Here is a 12,620-nt window from a genome sequence, read left to right on the forward strand (position 1 = left end):
AGATTGCACCACTGCACTCCAGCCTGGGAGACAGAGCGAGACTCTGTCTCAAAAACAACAAAAACAAAAAGCAAACAAACAAACAAAACAAGGTCTCCTAAAGTCCCCATCTTTGAATCTTACTTTAATTCTACTTTCACACGTCATAAACAATGCTTAGTTTGCAAAGTTATTAATAATTAAAGGAGCTTGCTTTTTAAAAGCCAAATTGGACGAGTTTTATTATTCCAAAATCCAGTTAAGTGTTTAATCAAATATAATTAAACATTTAAAAATAGCTGTAAAGGCTTACAGATAAAGTAAAAATCAACTTTAGTAGAACCAGAGGTGGTGAAGGATAGATTTATCAATGTGATTTAAAATATTTAAAAAGAGGAATAGCTTCAGAAAAGGAAACAAAAACTCAAAAAAAAATTCAAAGTGTTTATCATGAAGAGAAACACTGCATACCATTCCTAGACCACAGGCTTCTTAATATGAAACCCAACGAATATTCAAAATTCGAAAGTCTCAGCCCTTGATATTTAGGCAGTCCAGAAGTAGAAATATACCCTAAATCACAGCTTAGGAGTAAGTTTCCCAAGTATCCATTTTATCATGATTTACGTTCAGAGGTGTGCTATCCAGAGAAACCTTCTGCCTCTGCAGCTGTGGCACAGAAAACAACACAGACAGGAGGGCACTCCCCCATTTCCCCTTCCCACACCTTTGCTCTAGAATCAGGAAGGGCCTCAATGCAAGTCCCCAGGCCCCTAGAGGAGGGATCCGGTGAACCAGCAAAATGCAGACTAATCAAGATAAAGTGGATCCAAGAAAGGACTTCGGTTTGATGGTGAATCTTCACTGGTCACCTTTCTGGCATTAGGAAAACAAGGTAGTATGTGTTTTTCCGACATTTCTCATTTAGGCCAGCTCTTCTGGTTCCACTGGGGATTCTGCTCCAGTCTGAGACCCGATGCTGCTACCAACACACAGGGTGCAGGTCCTGCCCCAGAGGAGCTCAGCCCTGGGGTCTAATCCATGATCCCTTTGGAACAGAGTGGCCCACATGGCACCACTCAACACTGACTGCGGTCGCACTGAACACCAGGCCAGAACAAGTGTGGGCTCTACTCCTGAAGCAGGCTTCTAGAGATCAGCATCCTCATCACTTCATTGCTACCTGTAAGAGGGAGGAAGAAGGAAGAATTTCATAGCAGCCAAGTCTAAGAGTTTCGTAAAGCTCTGACCAGGCTGCTCCAGGCCTAGCTCAGGGTAGCTGTAGATTTAAACTAGAATCATTGCTTTTAGCCTGGGAGGGATGAGATTTTCAGAGACTTCTCTACAAAGTACTGAAAAATGTCCAGAAGTAATATTTACTTTTTAAAAAACTTATTGATAGTAAAAATGATTATATAAAGTTTAAAAAGGCAGAATAAAAACAGTATCTATGAGATAATCCTAATTAAAATTAAAAATATACCAACAAAGGCAGAGTAAAATGATTAAAAGGAGATATACCAAAATTACGTTCTGGATGTGGAAACATGAGTGATTTTTTTTTTTTTAACTTTTCTTTTTCCTTTTTTTTTTTTTTGAGACAGTCTTGCTCTGTTACCCAGGCTGGAGTGCAATGGTGTGATCTTGGCTCACTGAAAGCTCTGCCTCCCAGGTTCAAGCAGTTCTCTCGCCTCAGCCTCCTGAGCAGCATGTGCCGCCATGTCCAACTAATTTTTTGTATTTTTTGTATTTTTTTTAGATGGAGTCTCACTGTCGCCCAGGCTGGAGTGCAACGGCACAATCTTGGCTCACCGCAACCTCTGCCTCCCTGGGTTCAAGCGCTCTTCCTGCCTCAACCTCCCGAGTAGCTGGGATTCCAGGCATGTACCACCACGCCCAGCTAATTTTTTGTATTTTTAGACAGTCGGGGCTTCACCAGGTTGGCCAGGCTGGTTTCCAATTCATGACCTTATGTGATCCACCCGCCTTGGCCTCCCAAAGTGCTGGGATTACAGGCGTGAGCCACCGTGCCCAGCCAATTTTTTGTATTTTTAGTAGAGATGGGGTTTCGCCATGTTGGCCAAGCTGGTCTCGAACTCCTGGCCTCAAGTGATCCACCCGCCTCAGCCTCCCGAATTGCTGGGATTACAGGCATAAGCTACTGCACCCAGCTTACTTTTCCTAATTTTATAAGGTTTTAACAATAAATACAAATTTCTTTGGTAATCAGAAAACTGATTTATAAAAGAACAAAAACATTTTCCCTGAAAGGAGGGTATTAATCATTTGCTTCACCTTTAGCAGTGGCCTTTAATGCAAAAAGAAATATAAACTCCCTCGAGCAATCAGTAGTTACATCATCTCAAATAAAGCATAAATCGTAGATTTATCCAACAGTAAAGTCCATGATGAAACAAAGTGGTAAAGTGATAAGTGTCCCAATTCTTTTGTAAGTGGGTGATGGTGAGGCCTAAAATAAATGTTTTCCCGCTTATTAGTGCAGCGTTGAGAGACAGTCAGAATGAAGGCAAAGTTTCCCACGCGTGTAAAGCTCTGTGAGAAAGCAATTCCAAGAGTAATGGAAGGAAAAAGACTCTGGGGAATTCTGTTTGAACCCTGGCAACGGAGCCCATACACATCTTTCTGGAATGAGGTTTGAAGCAGGCAGCAGTCTAACCTGCGGTAGCCTGTGACTCTGACATTAACACCAGAGTGGTGGGTCTCAAAGTGTGGTTCTCAGACCTGCGGCAACTTCACTTGAAGACTTGTTGGAGATACAAATTCCCAGGCCCACACTAGACCCTCTGGAGCAGAAGCTCTGGGGTTGAGGCCCGCAGTCTGTGCTCCCATGCCCTCCAGGCGATGCCGGCACAGGCTGAGGTTTGAAAACGGTGCTGTGAAAGGGGCAGGGAAGCCCCATTATATAATGTTTCCAGCAAGGCAGCCTCACGTTGCTTCACTGAAGTCACTCGAAGAAGCCTCTGCTCCTCCTGCTTTTCCAAGAGTCGTGTCGTTTCAAGACTTCCGCACTGGCTGTAGAGAGTGGAGACAGCCAGGCTCTGAGCCTGACCCCAGTGGCTTACATGTTTCCTAGACAGAATGTCTGTGACTACCAAGATACCCATAGACTGATGGTTTATTTTATTGAAAAATACACTAGTAATATTGAGACAGGTAACTTTTAGGCCATCTGGCTGATAATCAATATAGAGCTACTGATGACCATACGGGCTCACATTTGCCCTGTACATCACTGTTCTTGGATCCCTGAGGACCACGCACACTATCGCCTTAGAGAAAAGCCGCAGCTGTAGTTTTCAACATGCTTTTCCCATCCATGATCTCAGTTCCCCCTTCTCGCAAATCTACAGAAGAGCAGCAGCAGAGTGATGTGAGCCCCCACGGAGACGAAGCTGAGTCTCTGGACTCCAGGCTGGAGCTGCTTTTGTGCACCAAGCCCCTGCCAGAGCAGCTCTGTGGAAAGGGAGGGAGGAGGAAGCCTGGAGACAGACAGGGCTTGACTGGACCCTGAGGTCCAGGAGGCACGGGGACAGACACACTGGGGAAAGCAGCGATCCCGCCCCCGTTCTGAAGGAAGAGAATAACCCCTGGCAATTTTTACCTTCTAGAATCTGGTGGACCCTGGAGTCCCGCATGTACTGCTGGACAGCGTAGTCCTTCAGGTAGCCGTAGCCCCCATGCATCTGTAAGGCCTGGTTGCAGATCTGCAGGGAGACAGGGACTAGACGTCTTGGACTCCGGGAAGACTGTGGAGCAAGCAGCTTCCCTTCCTACCCAGCCCACGATCTGGCAGCCCGCCGTAAACTAATGAAAGAACCACAAAGAGCCAAGCTCAAAGACGGCCTCCACATTCTGTACAGTTAGAGACAAGGAAAGTTCACCTACTAAGCTTGTCAGTTCCCACCAGACAGGCGACTCAAAGCCCTCTGGCCCTCTCGCTTATTACCTGCCAGGCACAAGCTGCCCACAGCCACCCTGGCTGGGATAAGAAGTAGTTACGCTTCCCCCTAGCGGCAAAGCAGCCTCAGTGTAGCTCCGCCCCTGACAATGTAAACATGGCAGAGTGCTAAAGTTGGGCTGCTGTGAACCTTCCAAAGGTGGTTTCTCACCTAGAACACAACCAAACAATAGTGACGTAATGAAGTGTGTAATGGCATGCAGCAGACCTGAAAGCCAGCGATGAGAGCTCCCACGCAGGCCGCTCCTGAGTTAATTTATATCCTTCAGCTTAAGGTGATCCCTGTGGCATTCCAGGAGGGCTTTGTTCCAAAGCTGACCATGCCTCTCAAGACCCCTGGGCCTAGCAGCTGTTCCCTGTCCATCCCAGGAGAGCCAGAGGAATCACTTACCGCAAAGCATTCATCTGTAGCAAAGAGCTTGGCCATGGAGCACAAGGCGACTGCATCTTTCCTCTCTTCCTGCAGAGCCACTGCTGCATTGCGGATCATCAGCCGTGCGGCCACCAGCCTTGTTGCCATATCAGCCAGTGTGAATTGCAAGTACTGCAGCACAGGGAGAAGAGAACCAGACAAGACTGAGGGGCTTAGACCAGCACCTGGTGCAGGAGCCTTGCTGAGACATCTCTGAGGCACCTTTTTCTAAGTGATCCAAAGCTTCACAGTCTCTTGCTTTTTCTAGAGGACATTTATTGCTTTATAAGTGCTGAGTCCACTTCACTCACCCAATATTTTAGTATCAGTAAAGACATCCTGAGAGAAGACGGACAGAAATAAAGCACAAGCTCTGGCTAGGACAGTGGTGGGACTGGCAGAGGAATTTCCCGGCTTCTCTTCTAGAAAATGTGGGCCCTAGAGCAGGTCCCGGGCTGCAAACAGTGGAAAGCCATGTGGAGGCAAGGGAGAGGTTACCTGGTTACTGGCCAGAGGTTCTCCAAACTGCTTCCGGACCTTGAGGTGGTCTCGGGTGAGGATGACAGAGGCGTGAGCAGCCCCCAGAGAGCAGGAAGCTAGAGGGGAAGAGCGCCGACGTTCCAACTGAGCTGGAAAACAGCCCTGCCGGTCCCAGACTGCCACCTCCCTGCCGCACCCCTTCGTGTCTCACCAATGTTGATCCTCCCTCCGTTCAGTCCTTTCACGGCAATGAGGAAGCCCTGCCCCTCGTCCCCAATTCTGTTGGCCAAAGGGACAGCACAGTCTTCGAAGATCACGGCTCGTGTTGGCTGCGAGTTCCACCCCACCTGGCAAAAATCAGGGACTGGGTGGCTGCCCAACAATCCAGCAGGCAGGGCGGCCTTCCCTGGAGACAGAAGCCTGTGAGGTACGCGTTTCAGCACCCACGACTTAGACCCGGGAGAACTTAAAATAAGGAAAAAGAAAAAGTTCAGGTTTAAAGGCCTGTCAGCAGTCAGAAAGGTATCTGTTTCAGCTAAACATTTTCTAACGTATTAAGAGAATCTACTTCCTAACGTCTACCCTACCTGACTAATCTACAAACACTTCTCGCAACTTCTTTCAGGATTGTGACACCAACTGCCCTCAATTTCAATGCCTCTAATTGAAAACCACAAACTATCTAAAATCTAGTTCCTTTCTGGCTCTGAAAATATGACTGCCTTTATATCATTTCCTTGCTCTCTTTTGTTGATAGGATAAACCTTATTTCTAAGACTTTTATTGGAGGTCTTCCTGCCCAGGAGTTAGCATGGGCTTTGCATGTGGGAGAAGCCTAGGAAATGGCTGCTGTGTTACCAGAGAAGGGGGTGCTAAGATGCATAACGCCTTGTAGTTACAGAGGATCAGGAAGGATCCTGTAGGAAAATATGGAAACCTGAGGAGCTATGAGAAAGAGGTACACTTAGGAGTCATTTCGTCACCTGCCCTCTCTCGCACAGTCCCCCCATAACAGTACAAACTAGAGAGATTACTGCTTTGAGCATCTGGTCTAAAAAGTCTGAATGGGTCTTGAGCCCTTATTACCAATTACGGTTACATAATCACAGGTCTCCTGTTCATGCCCTGGCCATGGCGGTTCTTAATCCTAGAAGTGTCTTACTTTTCAAAGTACTTATAGTACCTAAGTGTCCTTCTTAGGTTGCTGAAATACCCACAATCATCTCCAATGAGTTTTACTTTATTTTTAATCAAAGAAGAAAAAGGGACCACATGCCTTCCATTACTGAGACTTGTGGTCAACACCAGGTCTTCTCTAAGTGTCTCTTCCTGGAGCAGCAAAGTGCACCAACATAAGCAGCTGGATAAGGAACACAGGCCAAAAGCAGAGCCGGAGAGGTCAGAACACTCACTAACAGGTGGCTTGTAGACTTCCCTGGCAAAAGCTGTCACTTTCCCCAGAGGCCTGGTGTCTCACAATGCCCTATTACATTTTATATGCTCCTGTTGAAAATCCTAATAGAAGCAACTGCTTCAAAGGTAGGTTAGCAAGTATGCAAACCTGTTTTCTGAAATAGAGCAGGAGCTGGGCTGGCAGGTGGCAGTCTCATAACCTGAACTGTTTCCTGTTCAACAGCCACTCACCTTTTTCTCCTTCTTGCCAAAGCTGAGGCCAGGGGTCCCCTTCTCAACAACTATGCATGAGATGCCCTTAGGGCCTGGTCCTCCCGTTCGACACATGACCACATAGATGTCTGACTCACCACCACCACTGATGAAGGCCTGCAGGGGTAAAAGGGGTACAAAAGGACCAGGGAATGCACGAGTTCTCACACCATCTGGGAACACCACTGGGGTCCTCCTCACAATAAGGTCTAATGGCACAGAGACTGAGGAGGGGTAAAAGGTAGCTGCAGTGACTGCAGAATCAGAGATACAGTTCAACAGAGTATTAAAAGGATAGACAAAAGTCAATGAAATGATCTGGAATCAGACTAGGAGAGATAGAAACAGTGAGAATAAAGAAAGAGAAATGGGTCACAGGTTCTCTTCCCAACACATACAAATCCTACGGGAGTATTAACCCACAGATGTGAAGGAACCAGAGGGTGTCAGGAGGAAGCTGGGAACAATTTCCAAGGTGCTCTGGGAGGACGCACACTCGTACCTTGGAGCCATTGAGGATGTAATGATCTCCCTGTTTCTTAGCGGAGGTCAGAAGAGAGGCAGCGTCACTCCCGCTTCCTGAGGAGGGATCAAAAGGCAGCAGAGAGAAGCTGAGAAGTTCAGTGAGGTCGAGGGAGCCCAGCACAATTCTATCTCCTAGGAAATCTTCCCTAAACAGACACTGCTCAGAGTGTGCCACTGCAAAATCTAGGTGGCCAAAGGAACTCTCTGTACTTGGTGGAAACTGCTCTTACCAGTCAGGCCACTGTCCACCTCCCAACACACCAGATAGGTCTCTTGGTCCTTGTGACGTCAGGTCATAGGACTCTATTACTCCTCACCCAACAGCTTGATAAACAGTGGCCCAATGTGCCAACAGGCTGGGAGGAGTGCTCGGTGATGCCATCTGAGCAGGCAGCATCTCTCCCTGCTGTTATCTCAGTGCAGTGTGGCAAACCCACCTGGTTCAGTGAGGCAGTAGGAAGCAAACTTCTCCATGGTACAGAGCGGTGGGCAAAATGTGTGCCTCTGTTCCTCATTTCCAAAGCTATCAATCATCCAGGCACACATGCTGATAGGTACACCAAGAAGAAAAGACATTGACAGAAATAAAGATGGGAAAGAAAAAAAATTGGGGGACAAGGCGAAAGAGAACAAAGGGCAGGGCAGTAGAGTAAAGCAGAAGAGTGGGAAGGGGAAAGTCACAACTGGGAAGATTCTTTAAAGGAAAAGGCTGGATTAAAACATATTCCTGGAATAAGGACTACCCAGAGATAACCAGGCTGAGGTCCTTCTCACCAGGATGTCTGTACTACTTCTAGTTGGGTTACAGGAGCCTCTAAAAATCAGAGAGTTACATGTACTTTCTATGAGTAGTTTCTGTTACTTCCTCAAATCACTGGCAGTTCCATCTCTGGATTGACGAAAAAGGTGAGAGGGGTCGGGCGTGGTGGTTCACATCTGTAATCCCAGCACTTTGGGAGGCTGAGGCAAGCGGATCATAAGGTCAGGAGTTTGAGACCAGCCTCACCAACATAGTGAAACACCATATCTGCTAAAAAATACAAAAAAATTAGCCAGGTGCGGTGGCGTGTGCCTATAATCCCAGCTACTCAGGAGGCTGAGGCAGGAGAATCGCTTGAACCCAGGAGGCGGAGGTTGCAGGGAGCTGAGATCATGCCACTGCACTCTAGCCTGGGTGACAAAGCAAGACTCCATCTTAAAAACAAAAAAAAGAAAAGGGTGAGAGGACCCTGATCACTTTATTGAAGAAGTCTCCTGGTACCAGCTCAAAATAAGATTTCTGAGGAAGCTGGCTGACCTGATTCCCTAAGCAATACACAGGACGACAGAATCAAGTCCAACAGGCAGCAGCAGACCTAGCGTGTACCTTTTTCTTTTTTGAGATGGAGGGCAGTGGTGCGATCTCAGCTCACTGCAAGCTCCGCCTCCTAGGTTCACGCCATTCTCCTGCCTCAGCCTCCCGAGTAGCTGGGACTACAGGCGCCCGCCACCACGCCTGGCTAATTTTTTTTTTTTTTTTTTTTTTTAAGTAGAGACAAGGTTTCACCGTGTTACCCAAGATGGTCTCAATCTCCCGACCTTGCGATCTGCCCGCCTTGGCCTCCGAAAGTGCTGGGACTACAGGCATGAGCACTGCACCCGGCCCCTGGTAAGTCCAGTTTCTTGAGGACACTCAGCCTCAAAAGATCCATCTTTTTCCTATGAATCTGAACTCTCACAGTCAGCCCATGTGGGTACTTCATTGTGCCTTCCAAGCTTGGGCACTCACTTGTGGATGCTCATATAGGCTGTGGTGCTGGTGCAGCCTGTAGCCAAGGCTTCAAAAATGACAGAGGTATCAAGCCGTGACAGTCCAGACCCACCCACATCTGTTTGTACGTAGACCCCTCCGAAGCCTAGCTGGGCTGCCTTCCGCATCACATCCACTGGGAACAGCTCCTATGTGTACAAAAGAGAGCAGGGTCATCAGCAACTGATTCAGAGACGGCCTTCCTTTTAGAGGGTTCAGTGAGGGGATTCGGATGCTTGCACATGGGAGAGCATATGAATTCTCTTAATATGCCTGTGTGTCATCTTACAGTGGTTATCAGTTAACATGGGTCCTGTAAAAACTTTTTCTGGCATTAAGAAGTTTCTTTTTATTATCTATAGAACTGCCTTAGTTTTATATCCAAATCTTTATTCAAGTAACAAAAAAGAGTTACGTACAAGATGATCAGGATGCCTTCTAGGAAAAATCATCCACTACCATATTCTTACTTGCAGTAAGAGTTGGTAAATGGAGGAGACATTTAACACTTAGATTATTAGGAGACGAAGATAAAGGTCTGCCTGAGACATCTGTTAGAACGTCTAAGCACAAGAAAAACTCCTACCTTCTGGTCCCACTCTGCCATATTTGGAGCCATCTCCCGGGCAGCAAAGTCAAAGGCCACTTTCTGAAATTCCTTCTGCTCTTCATTAAGTCCCAGGGAAGCTGTGGGCAGGATTGCATATACTCAGTTCCAGGGAAGGGTCAGGGAAGAGTGTTGCCAACAAGAATCATGAAGCTGTGAAACTGGATCAACTGTAGTTATTTCCTATATACAGTACAGCCTTTAACAGCTAGAGAATGGCATCTTCTATCATTATTCCACTTGTCATATGGAGAAAGAACAGTTCTAACACACATCCAGATCAACCGAGAACAGGATAGGGGACTTCCAGACATCTCTTATCCTAGACACTTAGTAAAATGCAGTTGTAGACCCAGAGGTCGAGGCCACAGTGCTAGAATTTTGGTTATTATAACTGACACTAAAGAGCACTATGGGCCGGGCGCGATGGTTCACGCCTGTAATCCCAGCACTTTAGGAGGCCGAGGTGGGCAGATCACCTGAGGTCAGGAGCTCAAGACCAGCCTGACCAACGTGGAAAAACCCCACCTCTACTAAAAATACAAAATTAGCCGGGCGTGGTGGCACATGCCTGTAATCCCAGCTACTTGGGAAGGTGAGACAGGAGAATCGCTTTAACCCGGGAGGTGGAGGTTGCAGTGAGCTGAGATCGCGTCATTGCACTCTAGCTCGGGTGACAGAGCAAGACTCTGTTTCAAAAAACAAAAAGAAAAAAGAGCATTATAGGAAGACTATGGTGCCACACTTGACAATAATTTACTTCAGTGCCTACAAGCGACGCAGTCCTTACAAAAGAACACAAGTGCAGGTGCCAGAGTCTGTTCCTCGGGACAAATCCGGGCATCAGTAATGGCTGGCTATGCAAACCTGGAGAGGGCACCGTGTTCTGTGATCAGTACTCTCATTGAAACAGGAAAGTCAGAAACAAAGAGTTCTGAGGATTAACCATCGGGCTGCCTTGAGAAGCTCAGAGCAGAAACCAGTGTTGGGTATTACTCTCAGGAGCAGAGTTAGGGATAAACAACTCAGGGTTCTCGGACCGGGGTCAGGCCATTTATTCACACAACTTTGTACAAGGGTTGCTGTTGCTGTAGACCATGGCTCAAAGATCATTCACAAAAGAATGCTTATTGGGTGTTTACTAGGTAGCAGTGCTGAGGTTACAAAAATAAATATGATCCGGCCAGGCGCGGTGGCTCACGCCTGTAATCCCAGCTCTTGGGGAGGCCAAGGCAGGTGGATCACTTGAGGTCAGGAGTTCAAGACCAGCTTGTCCAACATGGTAAAAACCCTGTCTCTACTAAAAATATAAAAATTAGCCGGGCATGGTAGAGTGTGCCTGTAATCCCAGCTACCTGGGAGACTGAGGCACAAAGAATTGCTTGAACCCGGGAGGCAGAGGTTGCAGTGAGCTGAGATTGCACCACTGTACTCCAGCCTGGGCGACAGAGCAAGACTCCATCTCAAAAAAGTAAATAAAAAGATCCATTCACACAAAGGATGACCTCAATGGTAATAATGCATTTTATTTCAATCCTAGCAAGAGCTCATTAAATGTTAACAAATCTTCTTCTTCTGTAAATAGCTACTTCCTAAAACAAACAGTTCAAGGAACCACAGGCTTAAGAAACAAATCTGAATGCAATCTATTGGAAGGAAATAGTTTAATGCAAATCACATGCATAAGTAAACACAACATAACTACCTACGTTCCCAGAAGGAAATACACTATAAAAACAAAACAAATACCACCACTCATGAACTTTGCCAGTGACTAGCAGAGTTCAAGATGCCAATACACAGACACTAAAAAGGTAAAGCTAAATAGAAAAACAGTCCAAATGAAATGGGAAAAGCCTTTTACTGCAGAGCAACTCAAGTGTAAGCAAGATGCAAACAACAACAAAACCCACCTCTAAATAATTCCTTATCTGCTTTGGTATCAACCAGGGTAATCTTGGTTACCAAATTCTAAGTGCTAGGACAGGGCAGCACCTCTTGAATGGGTTTTAGGACATGGAGAAGAAAACAGTATTCTATGCCTTACTGTACTTTATAGGTCTGATGTCTAAGGGACTTACTCTGTTGTAAAGAAAACTCTCACTTATTTAAAATAAATTTAAAAATATTTTAGAAGAAAAAAGTGTTTATAAAGGTGCTTGGCAGAGAAATCACAAACTGGCCAGGTCTCCACCACTTCTTGTTACATTCACATTATTGTTTAAACCCTAAAGACACTCAAGTTTGTCGGCTCCGGTAGAGTTTCCCACTTGCAATAATAATTATTTTTCCCGCATGAGTTTCAACACTAAAAGTGTCTTATAGTCAGAGGTGTTAAGATACCAAATCTTTGTGTGTGAGCAAATCTTGTACTACCTGGAGCTCTTGTTCAGCTGCCACCATCAGTACCCAGCCAGCTTCTTACATTCTCACTACCTTTATGACCCACTGTTATGAATTTAAAAACCAACGAACCCAACAACAACAACAAAGTCCCAAGTTTCTTCATTTCTCTAAGCATCCGAGGGTGACCGGCCGCAGGAGGACCCGGGCGGGGGTGACCGGCCGGAGGGGAACCCGGGCGCGGGTGACGGACCAGATGGGGACCTGGATGGTGGTGACCGACCGGAGGGGGCAGCCGGGCCGGCGGTGACCGGCCGGAGTGGGAAGACGGGCGGGCGGTGACAGGTCGGAGCTGGGAGCCGGGCCGGGGGTGACCGGCCGGAGTAGAGAGCCAGGCCGGGGGAGTGACTGGCCGGAAGGGGAGCTGACGCCGGGTGGACTGGATGGAGCGGGGAGCCTGCAGTCCCTCGCGGACATATGTCCGCCAGGGCTCTGGACACCTGTCCTCCTGCCCGCCCAGTAGATCCTTACGGTCGATGCATGAGCTCAAGCTCCGGTGGCCGGTCTGGACGAGGGCCCGGAGACCGCCGGGCAGGCAGCCGAGGCTCGCCCCGAGGCGCCTGCAGCCTCTCGCCAACATCGCCACTGCAGCTTCGCGATCAACTAAAGGCCTGAAAGCCTCCGACCTCTGCTGCGCTCGCACTGGCTGTACCTGCGACCCGGCACCGTCTGCCCCACTGCACCCTGGGGGTTGTAGTCCTCCCACGAGCCCTGACGACCCAGGTGCCTGGTGGGCTCCAAACGGGGCCACGACTACAATTCCCAGAAGTCCTCGGGGCCT

The 12,620-nt window shown here is 47.6% G+C and overlaps 1 protein-coding gene across 3 annotated transcripts; it reads right to left on the minus strand.

Moving 5' to 3' along the window:
- Positions 1–409: 409 nt before the first annotated feature.
- Positions 410–12,519, minus strand: ACAD8 (acyl-CoA dehydrogenase family member 8). 3 transcript variants are annotated; one of them, XM_010362046.2, is made up of 11 exons: positions 12,311–12,519; positions 9,416–9,516; positions 8,809–8,978; positions 7,478–7,587; positions 7,018–7,094; positions 6,495–6,632; positions 5,062–5,197; positions 4,869–4,966; positions 4,350–4,502; positions 3,602–3,704; positions 410–1,162 (listed from the first exon to the last, which is right to left on the minus strand). In XM_010362046.2, exons 1-11 carry the CDS (start codon positions 12,417–12,419, stop codon positions 1,110–1,112), a joined length of 1,248 nt encoding a protein of 415 aa, XP_010360348.1. In that variant the 5' UTR covers positions 12,420–12,519; the 3' UTR covers positions 410–1,109. The 3 variants fall into 3 exon arrangements, 2 of the variants coding, with proteins under 2 accessions (XP_010360348.1, XP_010360347.2); XM_010362045.2 differs by lacking the exon at positions 410–1,162 and adding an exon at positions 2,152–3,453; XR_004053659.1 differs by lacking the exon at positions 410–1,162 and adding an exon at positions 3,947–4,109.
- Positions 12,520–12,620: the final 101 nt, after the last annotated feature.

Source organism: Rhinopithecus roxellana, chromosome 15 (genome assembly GCF_007565055.1).
Source record: "Rhinopithecus roxellana isolate Shanxi Qingling chromosome 15, ASM756505v1, whole genome shotgun sequence".
NCBI lineage: Eukaryota > Metazoa > Chordata > Mammalia > Primates > Cercopithecidae > Rhinopithecus > Rhinopithecus roxellana.